The sequence below is a fragment of the Mercenaria mercenaria genome, chromosome 7 (genome assembly GCF_021730395.1).
Source record: "Mercenaria mercenaria strain notata chromosome 7, MADL_Memer_1, whole genome shotgun sequence".
Taxonomy (NCBI): Eukaryota; Metazoa; Mollusca; class Bivalvia; order Venerida; family Veneridae; genus Mercenaria; species Mercenaria mercenaria.
The window spans coordinates 79910333-79925839 of NC_069367.1; the positions used below are offsets into that span (position 1 = coordinate 79910333).

Consider the following 15507-nt stretch of genomic DNA (forward strand, 5'->3'; position numbering starts at 1 on the left):
ACATCCTCTTATATTGCATGTTTTATATATTGATATAACATCCTTCTATATTGTATGTTTTATATATTGATATAACATTCTCCATATTGTATGTTTTATATAATGATATAACATCCTACTATATTGTATGTTTTATATATTGATATAACATCCTCCAATAATGTGAAAAATAGGTTTAAATGTTATAGGCTTCAATTCGAACAAATAAAGTCTCATCAAAATTAGCAGCAGGTAGTACATTCGAGAGCTAATAAGATCGAAGTTTGGGGCGACTTGTAGAGAACAGAAGATTTATCGAATATACCTTATGTATCCACTGATTACCCATCAAACTGGCATCTACATCTTGAGACCGGTATGGACAGAACGAGCACTTCTTGTTCATTTTCTTGCTTGCGTCGTTTATGTTGCATTCGTTTGATCGTTTACATTTGCCTCCTTCATACAAACCTACGTCTCCGTCAATTGAATCCGTGCACCTAGGATATTTGCGCAAAATGCACATTGATAGTATTAATATATTACATTAATGAGTAGAACATCTACATTCAGTTTTACGGGACAACAAATTTATTAACAATATTTCTGTTGTTGTCGTTTTGAATCAATTTGTTTGTGACGTTGGTTTTGTCATTTAATCACACAAGTGTTGAAACATACTTAAAATGAACGATTAACAGCCAAGCAATTGAACGAATGTAATCATGGAATTCCATTGCTTATTTATTTACAGTACCACCCATTTACAAACATCAGTATAAAACATATATCCAAATAGCAGTTAAATATGAAAATGGACATTCATTTTCAGAATTACAAGAGACTTCTACTATTACAAATGAAAATTCATATTATTGACACTAAGACTTCAGTAATGTTACTTAGTTACTTATTTACATGTAAAACCGCCTTTACAATCTTAACCTTTCACAAAGTATCTCTGTAACTACAAACATAAAAGCTCACAGATATTTCTGTTGAACTGAAAATAGAACAAAAACCTAAAAAAGAAAAAAAAAAACTAGACTAAAAAATAAGAGGTAACTAAAACATACCAGTAAAATCTTAACTTATAATTTAAAACAATATTAAGACACTTATCACATAATGATATGGGATGAACTGGTTGATGAATATGAAATAATTCTAATAAAACCAGGTATCATAAGTGCATGTGCTGACGGAATTGGTTAAAATGATCACGAATCAATGACTTTAGATTATAATCTTACGATATGTTAAATGAGTCCGCTTCTTGTGCATAATTATAAAAACATAAGTACTACGGATACCTCACAGGATTCCATTTTCCATCCGCTTGATAGAACTTTTCAGCTCCCACTGGTAATTCATTATATAATCCCCATCTTAGGTGACCCCATTCGTGAACAATCACTCTATCTATAAAATGTATGTATGTATATGTATATACAACTTTTAAAGATGAAGAATATCTGACTATTAACCATAAACATAATAAGCACCCCTACCAGTGGATGACTCGGATGACTCGAGTTTACTTTTAAATGTCACTTTAAATATACTTAAACATTTTGACAATGCAAATTACTTGGTTTGGCATTTTTGTAAAGACCGAACACATACTGGTTTTGTTAATCCGTCAGTAATATGGAATAGGACAGATCTAAGGAAACCGGAACTTCTTCTAAAATATCCAGTGACGTGTTATCTCTATCATAGAAAAAAGTAATTGCATTCAGTCGCAATCTGATCATAATTTGTTTTGGGAATGTTTCATTACAGATTTAGAAAAAAAACATGTTTATTACAAAAACCTTAAAATAAGTTATACTTAATTGTGTTTCAAATGTACAATTATTGAAATGTAAAAGCCGTAGTATTTTGAAAAAGCTTATATTTTAGGTTGTGCCGAGTCGAACCGATCGTAACTAAAAATAGGTGATGGTAAATGTGCTGCGGAATGTAATGGCGCAGTTTGGTAATGCTGAATATGCTCAATCTTCCCCCGTTTATTTTCTCGGTGTATTATCCATAAAGCTATTCTTAGTATCCCGAGGCGAGCATTGCCGATTCCTACTATAGTAGAATATAGTTTGTCTATATAAAGCGCAGTTCTCAACATTGCATTCAAATTTTGTGAAAAAGTTTCGGTGGAAAAATAAACCATGTAATCAAATTTGTAAAGGTTATTTTGAATCTAAATACATATCATAAAATGTTCATACTTTTTTTTTATTTCATTTCATTTTTTATATAAATAACGTCTTCAAGTCCCTAGCTTGACCGTTCTCATCTCTGATTGAATTATGTATATATGCATACCATGAAGTCCCCAATCTGACCGTCCTTCGTCCAAGAATGTTGGCGACAAATGCATGTAATGTCCTCCTTTTCCGCACATAAATAGTCCTTTAGTGTGAGGAGCCTTGTATCCATGTACATCTACTGAGAAATATGACTCTTTGATTGAGTTGATAGGAAGCTGTTTATATTCCGGTTTTGAAGGCCATGATGTCGGTACAATAATTTTTATCTTTCTAAAATAGAGCCGATTATGCGTAGCTGTAAACAACAGTTTCGAGGCACTTGTCATCACATTCTGCAATCAAATAATTAATTAAGATAACAATGTCTCACATCATGAAATAAATGTACCTTTGTTTGTAGGATGCCCGATAGTTTTGGAAATCGCCGAAATGTGTCGGTGTTGGTCTGTCATTGGCGAATGTAGGACTTTGAAAAATACCTTTTAGTCAATTTTTAATTCCAATACTGTATTTAGTGTCTAACCGTACGTTAAAGTCATTGGTCTTCCATCGTTTGAACTGTCGTCACATGGTATGTATGATGCACCATTAAATGTTGCACCGCCGCTAAATATCGTAACTACCGTTAAATGTCGCAAGGTTAACATGCCGTAATGTCGCACCTTCAACGTTAAATGTCGCAAGAATCTGTCCACCGTTATATAGTTTAAACATATTTTATTAAACAGATAATTACGTCATTTGTACATATATTAGGCAAAAGGGTTGACCCACAAGTTCTCGCAAAATTAGAAACGGGTCTTCCCTAATGCAATTATTTACGTATTTAATTTTAAGTACATGTGTGGTAAATAGTAAGTTTACAATATTTCAGCTACAACAAAAGAAAAAAAGGTAAAATATGTATAAAGTACAAGAACATGTGTACTTATATAAGGGGAGCGGTGGTCTAGTGGTTAAGGTGTCGGCCGCTCAACCCAGGGGTCATGGGTCCGAGCCCCACTGGGGTCACGATCATACCTTCTCATATGACAGCAGTACTGGTTTTTTTTTTTCAAGAAGCAGAATCCAGAGTGGTTCAAATAAGCTTTAAGCAGTCTCCACATTCGAGCTTAAATAAATTCGTATAAACTAAACTATATAAACAAACACGTTTGTGAATAGTGGCAATGTACAGATAGATGTGAGAATAAAAAAGGATGCAATTCAATTGCATTAACATGTACTACATTTGGGGAAAAAAGAACATATTATTATTATTAAGAAAACGAAAAAAAAAAAAACTGATGTCTTGACATTAATAAACTTATATGTAAGAGTAAATTTAATAATATCGCCTGCTAAATATGATTAGTCTCAGAAGCGTTTGGTTGATTTTTGAACAGGGTTGCTTGCAACCTGTTCAGTGTAGCGAGACTTTGAAGTCGGACAACATTTTTGTTCTAAAAATAGAAAAACAACGCAAAATAATTCTGCGACAGTGTTTCATTACACATGTTTGTGCAAGTAGGAAATCAAAATGAAACAAACAAAGACACGATTGTATTACGTTGAATCATATATTATGGTTACAATTGCATCATTTCAAGTAGTTATGGTTATAAATATTAATAATTACTGCGCCGTCTATAGTATTCCGGACAGTTGATAGATAAAAAACTTAAAAAACAAGATGAGTTTGTTAACTGGCTCTGTAGCTCAGTCGGTTAGATAACGGATAGAACGCCTGTCTAATCAGTTAAAACGTTGGGACGCGATAGCTTTCTGAACGTGCGGTCGTGAGTTCGAATCTCAGAATTTTCATTTTTTATTTTTTTTTTTACTTTTCTGTTTCCATTTTCTTTACCTTTTATTATATTTTGTTTCGTTTTCTGGAAAATAATTCAATGAAGTTATTATGCAATATCTGATCACAGACTGAGAAAAATTCCAGTATCTGTAATCTATTGTTTCCTATTTCTAGCCATAGTGTAAGAAGTTTTTTTCCATAATAAGCTTTATAAACTGTTTATATGTTACATATATAACATACTTATATAACATGTTTATATTTTTTTTTCTTTCGCCGATTTTGGGCACTTGTCATCAACTCCTGTTCACATCTGTAAAACCCTGTTCTAGTAGCGCTATCAGCGCTTTGATATGTAATATTGGACTGAACAGAATATTTTGCAATTGTTTTCATATGAGAGTTCAGAATTACCAACTAAAAGAAACTGGTTATTTAAAGGATGGAATGACCTTAAATCGTTGAAGAGTTTAATCCTTTCATTTATATATTTCGTACAAATAAAAAGAAAATGTTTAACGTATTCAATATCTTCTCCACAAGAACAGCTGAGACAGATGGTTGCAAAATAAATGAAAATTCAAATTGCTGCACGAGTTTCTAAACCTTGCATGAATTATAGCAAATTTTCTCTTTCCTACAAGATACCGTTTTAGAGTTTCTGTAGTTGAAAAAAAAACAACGTTTTTAGCATTCTTTTAAAACTTGACAATGTGCTTGTGGCTCTTATTTCAGGACTCAAATTATTCCATATATCAATATCTGAAGGCACAAACTTGAAAGGAATTAGGAAATATGTGAGTTCTTCGACTGGGGATTGTGTAATTTTCAGCGTTTCTTAAGATGTAATGTGTAGAATTGTTGACAAGGTTTGGAAAAATATTATTTAAATACTTGGGCACATCATCATTACAATTTCTAAATGTGATTAAAAGTTTTTGATAAATTCGTCTGTCAGATAGTGAAAGCCAGTTAATTTTCTGATATAAATTTTCAATTGACACAGACCGGATTAGTCCAGTTACAATACGTGCTGCTACATGTTTCATTTTTTCTAGTGTTTCTTTTTCGTACTGCGTACAGCCGTCCCACAGAAGCATATTCTAAAACAGGTCTTAAAAACGATTTTCCATGTGAACTTAATGTTAAACCTAAGTGTTTATGTCGTTCAAGAAATTTAACAGGTACATTTTAAATTTCAAATATGGTTTGTTGATATTTTGTAGCAGAGCAAAAAACATTGCTTCTGTTTTGTTGGGGTTAAAATTTACAAGCCATGTTTAGACCAGGCATTTATCATAGCAAGATCATGGTTAACAATTCCTTCAAGATTAGTCAAAGAAGATGTAGTACAAGTTAAAGGAGTGTCATCAGTAAAAAGACGTGCAATACATAATAAATTCTCAATGATATCATTTAGTAATACATGTACAAGAAAGCAAAGGGGCACAAGGACTGAGCCTTGAGGTACCCCGGCATTGACGCTGAGAGGTTCAGATAAAAAAAGAGCCAACAAAAGCTTTCTTGTTTCTGTTCTCAAGATAACTCATTGTCCATTTTAACAAATTTCCGTTGATACTATTAAGTTGTAGTTTATAAAGGAGACCTTTGTGCCAAACTCTGTCAAAGGCCTTAGAGATGTCACAAAATACAATACAAGTATAAGTTTTGGTATCAATTTGATGCAACATATCTAAAAATTGATAAACTGTAGACTGTCATTTCAAAAAGTCGGCCTGTTTAGAGTAAATAAGTGGATTAGCTACCAAACGGTTATGCATATGTTTGTATAGAATTCCTTCCATAAGTTTTCCTAAACAATTTAAAAGTGAAAAAGGACGATAATAAGAAGTCAACTTATTATCTCCTTTCTTGAAAAGTAGCATTACAATTGCTGATTTCCAAATTTCAGGAAAAACACATTCTGACAAAGACCTATTGAATAACGTACAAAGAGATATTGTTTTACAAATATTTTTCAATACTTTATTACTAATCAGGTCTTAACCGACCGCTTTATTAATATCTAAGATTTTTATTATGTCCTGAATTTCGGATTCTTGTATTTCTAAAGTAGATAGACTAGCATCTGTATACTCGGGCATATGCGATGGCAATTCATCAATGTCGTCAAGGTGTGATATTGATGTAAAGTATTCATTTCGACAATTAGCTTTTTCAGAGTCAGAGAAGTGGTACGTTTCTGTGCCGCCAGAATTACAAGTTTTCAAAGGGAGATAACTTCTGAAAATTGTTTAAGTTTCAAGGACACTACGCAGAAGTTTCCAATATTGTTTTTGGTTGTTTATATTCGAATCGACAAGGCTGTCCTCCAAGTTAACATAAATTTTTTCTCTATCATGTTTTTCAAATTGTTTACTTTGTTTCTTTACCGTTAAATGTCGCACAGCAAAAGAAGTAAAAAATAACGAAGGCAAGTTCAACAGTCATTTCTAAAATTACTTTTAATAATTTTGAAACCATGATAAGATTATTTGAGTGCCTGTGTGCATGTGTAAGGATGCATTGTTTGAATGACAGATTTGGCATAGCAACGACATAGTGTTCTGAACTGCATGTTTGCTTTTCAAGGGTGCTACGGGAAGCATACGCTATTGATTTGATATTTTCGCTGTCTAAATTACGGAACCCTATGGTTTACTCATGTTTAGTTCATTTGACATTAATGTCGCACATCGTGCCGCCCGTCGTATGTTGATGAACATGGGATCTGAACCATAAATGAAATTCTTTCTATAAGTTAAATATGCATTGCATGTCTTTTTATATGGTGGTATGTTTAGGGCACACACATACATTGACTTAATGTGTAGTGCACACGAGATAAGATTTCGAGCGCTCGAGATAAGATGTATATATAGAGAGAGATTGTATCTAGAAAATTCAAATTCATCTTTACAGATTTTTTTTCAATAAAATGATTAGCTAAGTGCGCCAATTTACTAAATATATTTAAGGTTTTCCTCTTCTCCATGCAAAAATAGAAATATTTGATATTTAAAAAACTGACTTTTTCAAAATATCTGAGGCAAAATGGACAACTCTTGTATTGACCGTTTAAAATTCAACGATTTTAGGATTTCCCCAATTATAGTCTATATCAAAAGTTTCCACAGCTAAATAAATTCAGTGGAGTATAGTGTTAGGTTTAGTCTACTTTCAACACTTTGAAAGAGCCTATACTGAACTTACTTTTGTCTTTTGATAAAGTCATATTCCAAGATAATCCAAGAGTTTAAAACTCATGAATACAAAGGGATTTAAACAAATGTAGGTCATATTTTGTCGGAAAAAGGAACTATCTGATTTTTCTTTCATTTTTGACCAATGTTTTATGTTGGCTTTAGTTTATTGGTCAATTAGGAATTGTTCCGCTTAGATTTCCTTGGGTAGGTATCATCTCTAAAATATATATAAACGAGTGATCTTCTATCAAAGACATAGAGTGACTAATTTCGGTAAAGGCTGGTTCAACATATATTTTTTCTAATAGGAAAGTGTATGATAATACGACATAAAAAGGCCTTGAAACCAAAGGATCGACCCCAGATTTCTGAAAGACATTTAATCGCAAATGAATGCACATGCTAGTTAGCCCAAACGGTGATCCTTTGTATTGTAAGAAAAAGACAAACAAAAACTGAATGATTTCCGATTAATTGTTCATGAGGTCTATTTCTTTGTTTGAATGTTACAGTTAAGGTCATAAGGCAATTAGTCAGCTTAAATAGCGGAGGAAAATCCTAAATGCCCCTCAGTGCATTATTTCAGACACTTTAACCCATCCCCGCCAAAAAAAAACTACAAGGAAAATTATTTTACTATTTGTCGATATTGTGCCTTAGATTCCTTTGTCATCAGTCAACCCCGTATTTGTTTACTGGAAACCTTTCTCAAATATATTTATTGCGTAGCCCTCTATTAAATCTGTTCAAGCAAAACTCAGATTAGCGACCTTGTTACTATATGTACCAGCAATTAGTATTATTTGTATAACATAAACATGCCTGCTACTCTCGAAACAGTGTACACGAATGCATGAGTATGACTTTCGTCAAGTTAACGCCACAATATTTTACAACTGAAGATTCAAATTCATTACATAATATAAAAATTTAAAAAATACACAATGAATAGTTAATATATGTCTCAGTTCTAAACAGGCAGTGCGACATTTGATGTTGGGACAAATATCGGTGAACAAATTCTTGCGACATTTAGCGTTGAAGGTGCAGATGATTTTGCGACATTTAGCGGGCTGCGATATATCACGTCAACCTTGCGACATTCAGCGGTGGTGCGACATTTAACGGCACATACATGTGCATTGCCATGATAATCTTACAAATTTAACTTTGTTTATGCAAGGACTTTTTCAGTGCTGAAAAATTAACTTATGGTAAGTTAAGTGCAAGATAGAACATTGATTTATTTGAATCTTTTCAAATATTAGTTTTTGTTATGTTTTTTTGGTTTCAATCTCAAAATTATGCCGTATTATGATGACTGTTCAAAAAACGTAGACTTTGTCTCTAGCTTTTATTGATCGCGGCCGACGAGGCCGCGATCATATTGAATAGGACAAGTATATGCGCGCTGGGGAAAATATTTCATGATGGACCTGTGAATTCTTTACTTGTGGGTGAAACAGGTCTCATAAGCGTAAATACGACTAGCTTCTACTGATTATAAAACATACCGTACGATTTGTTGTGATTTAACTGTTGTTGTACTTTTAGTAGTTCAACCGCCACCCTTGTTTAAGAAACAACAACATTTAAAAAACACGTTTTTTTTTCATCCTTAAGTAATAAGTAAGTAGACTCGCCCAGTTTAATCAATCTAGACGCATAATCTAACTATACATAGAGCGCTTACTTCACCCGATTTACATTCGGAACATTTTCACGCGTTTCGGGCTTTATCGTATGTTTAACATGGGATTTTTGAACCGTCCAAAGATGTTGGAAATGTTTTTCTCATTGTTTATTTTTTTTAATAAAAATGTTACTGCATTCATTGTCTACCACTTTTTTTCCACCCTTGCCTGATAAAACAGTAATGAGTTTGTACACTGGTCAGACAATTGTGCTCTGTTGAAACTTAACCAAACACAAGTTTACCTGCATAAACAGAAAGCATGATATGTCACCATGCGCGGATCCAGAGGGGTGGGGGGGGGGGAGGGACCGGGGGTCCGGACCCCCTCTGGAAAATCCTTAAAAAAGGAAAGAAGACAAGAAGGAAAGATTATCTTTATATTTATAGTAAGACTATCACGCAATAGATATCATTTCATTATTACTACTTTACCTTATAACAACTCTATCTTCTTTTACTAACCCTTTTTCGTCTTTATTTTTCTTTAACAATAAATACTGAACTGACAATCTTTGTACATTAAATTTTGTTTTCAGATAACATAATAACAACATTTTTTTCCTTTCAAGTCCCATTTTAGCTATAAATTTATAGTATGTCTACAAGTTAATTGTCCGCGAAGGAGAAGAATTCTATAAGAATTGTCTTCCATTCTTATCCTTTCCTAAGTTACAAAATATTCACTGTATGACTATGTATCAATGTATATGTTTACTGTTTGGGAATAAATATGTTTAAACTAAACTAAGAAGGAAATAAAATGTTTTTGAAAAAGGCAACATTAGGACTGCATGTAAAGTATATACAGCTGCTGCTACATACGAGCCCGACACAATTCATATTATTTATCTAAAAGAAACTAAGAATTTTACCTTCAAGAAAGCTTGATTTTATCATTTTTTTTAACAGGTTAGTCTATAAAACTGTCCCAGAATGCAAAAAATGAAGTGCTAAATTTCAAAATTTCCAGGGTGGAGGGGAGCAGGCGATCGGACCCCCTCTGAGTAAATTGGCTGTGTCCGTGCATGGTCACTATACCTGTCCAGTACTGGACATTATGATAAACGCTTCTTTCCTGCACAAATGACAATTTCGCAACTTCTGTCCGGTTTGTACAAATTTCTGGCCGCGATAAACCATTTGACTTGTATACTTCTATAATGCAAAGCAAGAAATACATCATAACGATTCGCAATCTTTCTACTACATTCTCTGCAATTTTGACATGATTATGATCATACAGTCTTAGATTATGCCTCCTCAAAAACGGTCACGTGCACGAATTCTGCGCACGGTGATAATATTTCTTCGACGTTAACGAAGCGAGATGTTTTCATTATGTTTGCATTAATTCATCACTAAGCCATTGAAGAAGAAGACTAACATTAAAGAAACCATCTGAATTCTTTTATTGATATTATACAGCTAATATTAGAATATCTTTATTGGAGAAGATTCACTTTTGCCCCAAAATGGCATCAAAACTGAAAAAAATGACCATAAATTCTGTGAAAGAAGCTGGACTAATGGTCAAAATCTTTGTGTGGTCCTTGAGTGTGCTCACAACTAAACACATTCCCATGTGACCTAAATATGATACAAATGCTCATTTTCTCAGAATCAGCAATTTCAGCAATATTCAGTGACATGTTTTGAAATAAACAACAAAACTAAATTATTTATGGTCGATAAACATTCTGGTAGAAAACAAAAATATTTTTTTCTAATTACCATCAATTTGAAAATTTTCCAAATTGTATAGTCCATATAAGGCTTAAATGAACTGTGTCCTTTTAGAAGTTTAGTTTAAACATAGTTTATTTCAAACAATGATTGCAATATGATACACAGTACAAAAGCTATATACATAAAAAGGGATCAGAGCCGAAAGCAACAGTTTATTGTAACACCTCTTTGTAGGTTGCATAGATTAAGAAAGTCAGCAGTTTTATACACACACAGGTTTATTTACAAGATGAACTATACTAAGAATCGATACAGGTATAGATACATCAGCTTCTTTAACAGTTTTGTCCCACGCGAAACTTGTAAATGATTTATACTTCTAAGTCGAAACGTTCTATTTAACATTTTAACCTCACAGCTCCAACCCTTTTCAAATCTTCCATATTACTTAACCCTCTCTCTAACCCGATCTCGTATTGTTCAATTAACCAATTCCATTTCTGTTAATCATTTCTTTCCCTCTATTTCTATCCTCCTGATTCCCGTCTCTCTTCCTAATTCAGTCTTCCTTTTCTAAGCAGTTTCCCGAAATATTTATACCTTTTTCACCAACTGCATGGCAATAACATGTTTACACATTTTTCAAAATATTCGTAGCAATTGCAAAAACATGTCAACCAAAACGTCCATTATGTATTCATATAACCGTAAACAACAGATGTAGAATCAATCATCATTGGTTATTTTTGTAAATAAATGACTAGTACTGAAGCAAACAAAATAAATAGGGTCTTATAGACAAAACATTCGACTGTGATTCATTTTGCTAAATTTATAAACAACTACAGTAAGCTGACCAGGTAAACAAAGTAATTAACATTTCATGAAACAGTTGATGAAAGTCCCGTCGAAAACAATAACAAAATAATTAAGGCTGACCAAAGGCTGACCAAATCAATTTCTGTTGAGACATTCGCAATATCTGACAGGTTATAATAGTATACAATGTCATTTAGGCCAAAAACTTAATGCATTAAATATTCCGATGTTACGAAATTTGCTAAAATAGTAAATACCAAAAATTACATACACATGTAAACAAAATGAGTATTATTTGTAAGAATTATCTGAATTTGTTTTACCAAAATCAATAAGGTCAGATAAAATAAACACAATGATTAATTAACTGAAAACTAACCTGCGAGCTATCATTGTGTTACATCACAGAAGTCTTCTCCTACAATAACATACTGTCGTAGGTACTGTAAGACAGTGTTTATGATCTTGTCTGAAATATTATCTAAAAGAAATATAGGTAAATTGAACTTTATTTAAGAAAGAAGTACTAATTAGAACATTGTCATTAAAAAGATACTACACTGAAACAAGCACACATATGGTTAATGAGTGTGTAAGTTGAAAATGAGATAAGCAGAGGAAGAAAGAGAAGGAATAAAAGAATTAATGAGATATATTCATTCGGATTATAAATTGATGGAAGCAAGCATATAATATTAAATGATCAAGTGCTCATGATTTCTTTTTACTTCTCCTGATGTAGTTTTGAACTACTTGAAAAATTTGAACGTTATTATCATCGCTGAGATACCGGTCTCTATTCAGCAAGGTGTGAAGTGTGCGATAGATGAAGTAGTCTCAAGCAGACGGGGCTCTGATATCTCTATAACGGTGACATTCAAAGAAGAAATGATAATTACTCTCCATGAGACCACATTGCCAAAAATGTGAAGGATATTTTTTTTTACTAAACAAATGCTGGTTTAGGGAGCTGCATACACCACAGAGACGAGCATGGTGGACCTGCCACCTCCTGTCGCCTACGTAGAAGTATTTAGGACATCTCCGTACGTTACATTTTAGCTGCCAGGGACGGCAGTTTTGTAGCCCTCTTGAACGTTCGTTCCAATCTCTGAGAACCGATAGAGAAACGCCTTATAGTAAATGGATGTTCTGGTGTGTAATGATTGCATGGATGTCATCGGCATTGCGTAGGTTATACCGAGAAGCTTCTCCAACAGATGGTGGGACTAAGGACGAAAGGTAATCAGGAGTTATGCCGTTCTTCATTTTGAGTAGAATTAGCTAATGATTTCGCCTTCGACTTTCCAGGAATTTTCAAGGCTTTTCCAGGCTCTCTCTTTAATGGATTTGATATGAGAATGCCAGGAAGAGTCATCAGAAAAGTAGACGCCAAGATGTTTCTTTACAGCTATTGGGGAAACTAGTGGTGGATATAAAGGTTTAGATGATTTACGTGATATTTGTCATAGTGTCTGATTTGGACGGACTAACCATGTATCGGCCCAATTTGATATCCTGTCAATGTCGGACTGGAGTATGATCAACAATTATATGCATAATAAATAGAAAAAAGCCTTCACAGCGAAGATCCTGCACAAACGTTTACTTCATGTGTTTATCGTCTAACAGTAAAAATGCAAAAACATTTTCTTTAAAATTAAAAGTTTTTTTTGCATAAAAATACTTTACTAAACTGAAATTTAAAGTCTTATTTTCAAATGTCATTTGTCTTACCTGTATTCTCTTTAAAAGAAAGTCACTTTCGCTGTTGCTGTCAAGTATAATAACATATACATCCTCGTAACCACCATTTTTAAGAACTATTGCAAGTGTTTCTCGTATCAACAATAATATAACCAATAGCCTCACTAACACCATGGTTAAAATTTTATACTACTTAGATTTGTATGGAACAAACCTTGAAAAATAAACAGTATATCATACGTTATAGCTTGCAAACAAATAACTTTATCAGATGTTATATAATAGTTTTTAGATGTTTATGATGAAATCACATTAAAGTTGTCAACAACTGAAGTATGTATTCCGTTTCATGAGATATAAAGCATTGTGTTTAAAAGGCCAACATATTATAGTGTTTAAGTCTGGTTTTGTCGCTAGTGTACCTTTCAGTAAGAAGTCAAGTTCCTGTTTTTTTTCTATCGTGTTATTGCATACTCACGAATCTTTATTTTATTTTCAATTTAAAAATCTTAAATGAATACTGTTATTGAATCTAAAGGAATTTCCTAATAAACAGGTTCAAGATAAAATAATGCAAACTGTGGAAGTCTGGTGCCAAATTATGCTTCTCATAGGTATTTCAACCATAGAATTCAATTTATTTCTGAAAATATTAAACCGTAAAGCATGCTGGTACATTGTACAATAATTATAATCTTTCAGTATGTCCTTGAAAACAAGTAATGCTTGAAATTTCAGCTGTTACATTTTACGAAAAATGCAATGAAGCAGTTTTATTGTATTCTTTTGTAAAATTACAGCAGGCAATGGCTACTTCTCATTTATTAGGTTTTCGTATACAGTTTCTCTAAGGAATGACAAGTCACATATAAATTTATGTAAAAAATTCTTGGTATCTGACTGTAGTTAATTTTATCCTCTTGGTATCTATTAACATCTTGTGAGTGAACAATATCATTTTGTTTGTAAGATCACATTCCAACATTCCATGAAAAAAATGTTTGTTCAAGATTAATACAACAAGCGATTTCCTCCAATAAAGTTGAATGCATTTCCGCTCAAGCACATAGTCAATGTCATGTCCCCTATTATATCCTTGCAAATTACAGTCTGTACCGTAGAAACTTAAATAGATGTGTCCGTTTCATAAGAATCGTCAAACCAATTCTCTCATATAATTATCTCTTCTATTTAGGGACATATTCTAATGCTTTCTTTGTAATTTATTCACTCTAGAAATCGCTCAAAATTTACCATGTTTTCTTTTCCTAGAAAAAAATTCATATTCAATATTTTTCAACAGATTTACACGTTTTTATCTATAAATATTTTTGTTGGGTTTAACGTCGCACCGACACAATTATAGGTAATATTGCGACATTCCAGCTGTGTACATTATTTTATCACGAGCGGGCACCTGCGTAGAATCACCGAACTTCCATAAGCCAGCTGGATGGCTTCCTCACATGAAGAATTCAATGCCTCGAGTGAGCATCGAACCCACATCAGTGAGGGGCAAGTGATTTGAAGTCAGCGACCTTAACCACTCGGCCACGGAGGCCAACCTTATTAATATAGGCGCATTTTTTTCGTATACTGTTACCAACTATATGTACTGACTTCATGAAGGTATGAGATAAAAACAAAGATAATTCACCAGATGAAAAGCATATATAATCATTGCAAATCAGTAAAGTTCATTTATAAATGTAAAACAGATAATCTGCTCTGGTCCCGTGTTCACAAAACAGTTTCAGTCTCAACTGAGATTGATAATGAAACCTTGTTTGTCATTTATATCTAAATAGCAGGTTCAGTTAAAAACTATTTTCAAGTGACTGTTTAGCATTGATGGTCAGTCTCAGCTGGAATTTAACCTTGAAGTCAAAATGACGCGATATTTTTGGATACGTTTGAAATATAGAATAATGCCTGTTTGATTGTTTTCAGTTTTACTGAGCAAACTAAGCATACAATAGTTTGTTGGCTGATTTCTGCCATTTCGCGTTTGCTCCCCGCGACCCCGCCGAGCGAAAACACGAGAATTAAAAAGTTAAAATGGCTGTGGCGCTGGGCGAAAACTCGAAATGTAGTGGGCACGCGGAGCGAAAACACGGTAATTAGCGGGATTTCGTGGGGAAAATTCGACCGTTAATGACTCTAATGGCGTGGGTGCGGCCCAAAAACTGGACGTTTGAAGAGCGCTAATTAACGTGTTTTCGCCACGCGCTCCGGCCATTTTAGTTACTTAATCTCGACTTTTTCGCCCCGCGACCCCGACAATTAGCGAGTTTTTGCCCTGCGCCTCAACCATTGTAATGCTTAAATGTCGACTTTTCGCCACGCGAACTCGTT

The 15507-nt window shown here is 33.5% G+C and overlaps 1 protein-coding gene across 3 annotated transcripts in view; it reads right to left on the bottom strand.

Annotated features, from left to right (window-relative positions):
• LOC123553830 (calcium-activated chloride channel regulator 1-like) overlaps positions 1–13485 on the bottom strand; it is a 29757-nt gene extending 16272 nt beyond the window's left edge. Inside the window, exons 1-4 of one of the 3 annotated variants that reach the window (XM_053548748.1) lie at positions 13183–13484; positions 2305–2581; positions 1293–1401; positions 305–479 (exon numbers count right to left, since the gene is read on the bottom strand). In XM_053548748.1, the coding sequence (XP_053404723.1) occupies positions 305–479; positions 1293–1401; positions 2305–2581; positions 13183–13326 (705 nt within the window). In that variant the 5' untranslated portion in view covers positions 13327–13484. Of the gene's footprint in view, positions 1–304; positions 480–1292; positions 1402–2304; positions 2582–13182 lie in introns of all 3 variants that reach the window. The other 2 variants (XM_045343498.2, XM_053548749.1) reach the window with 2 other exon arrangements.
• Between the last annotated feature and the right edge of the window lie 2022 nt (positions 13486–15507).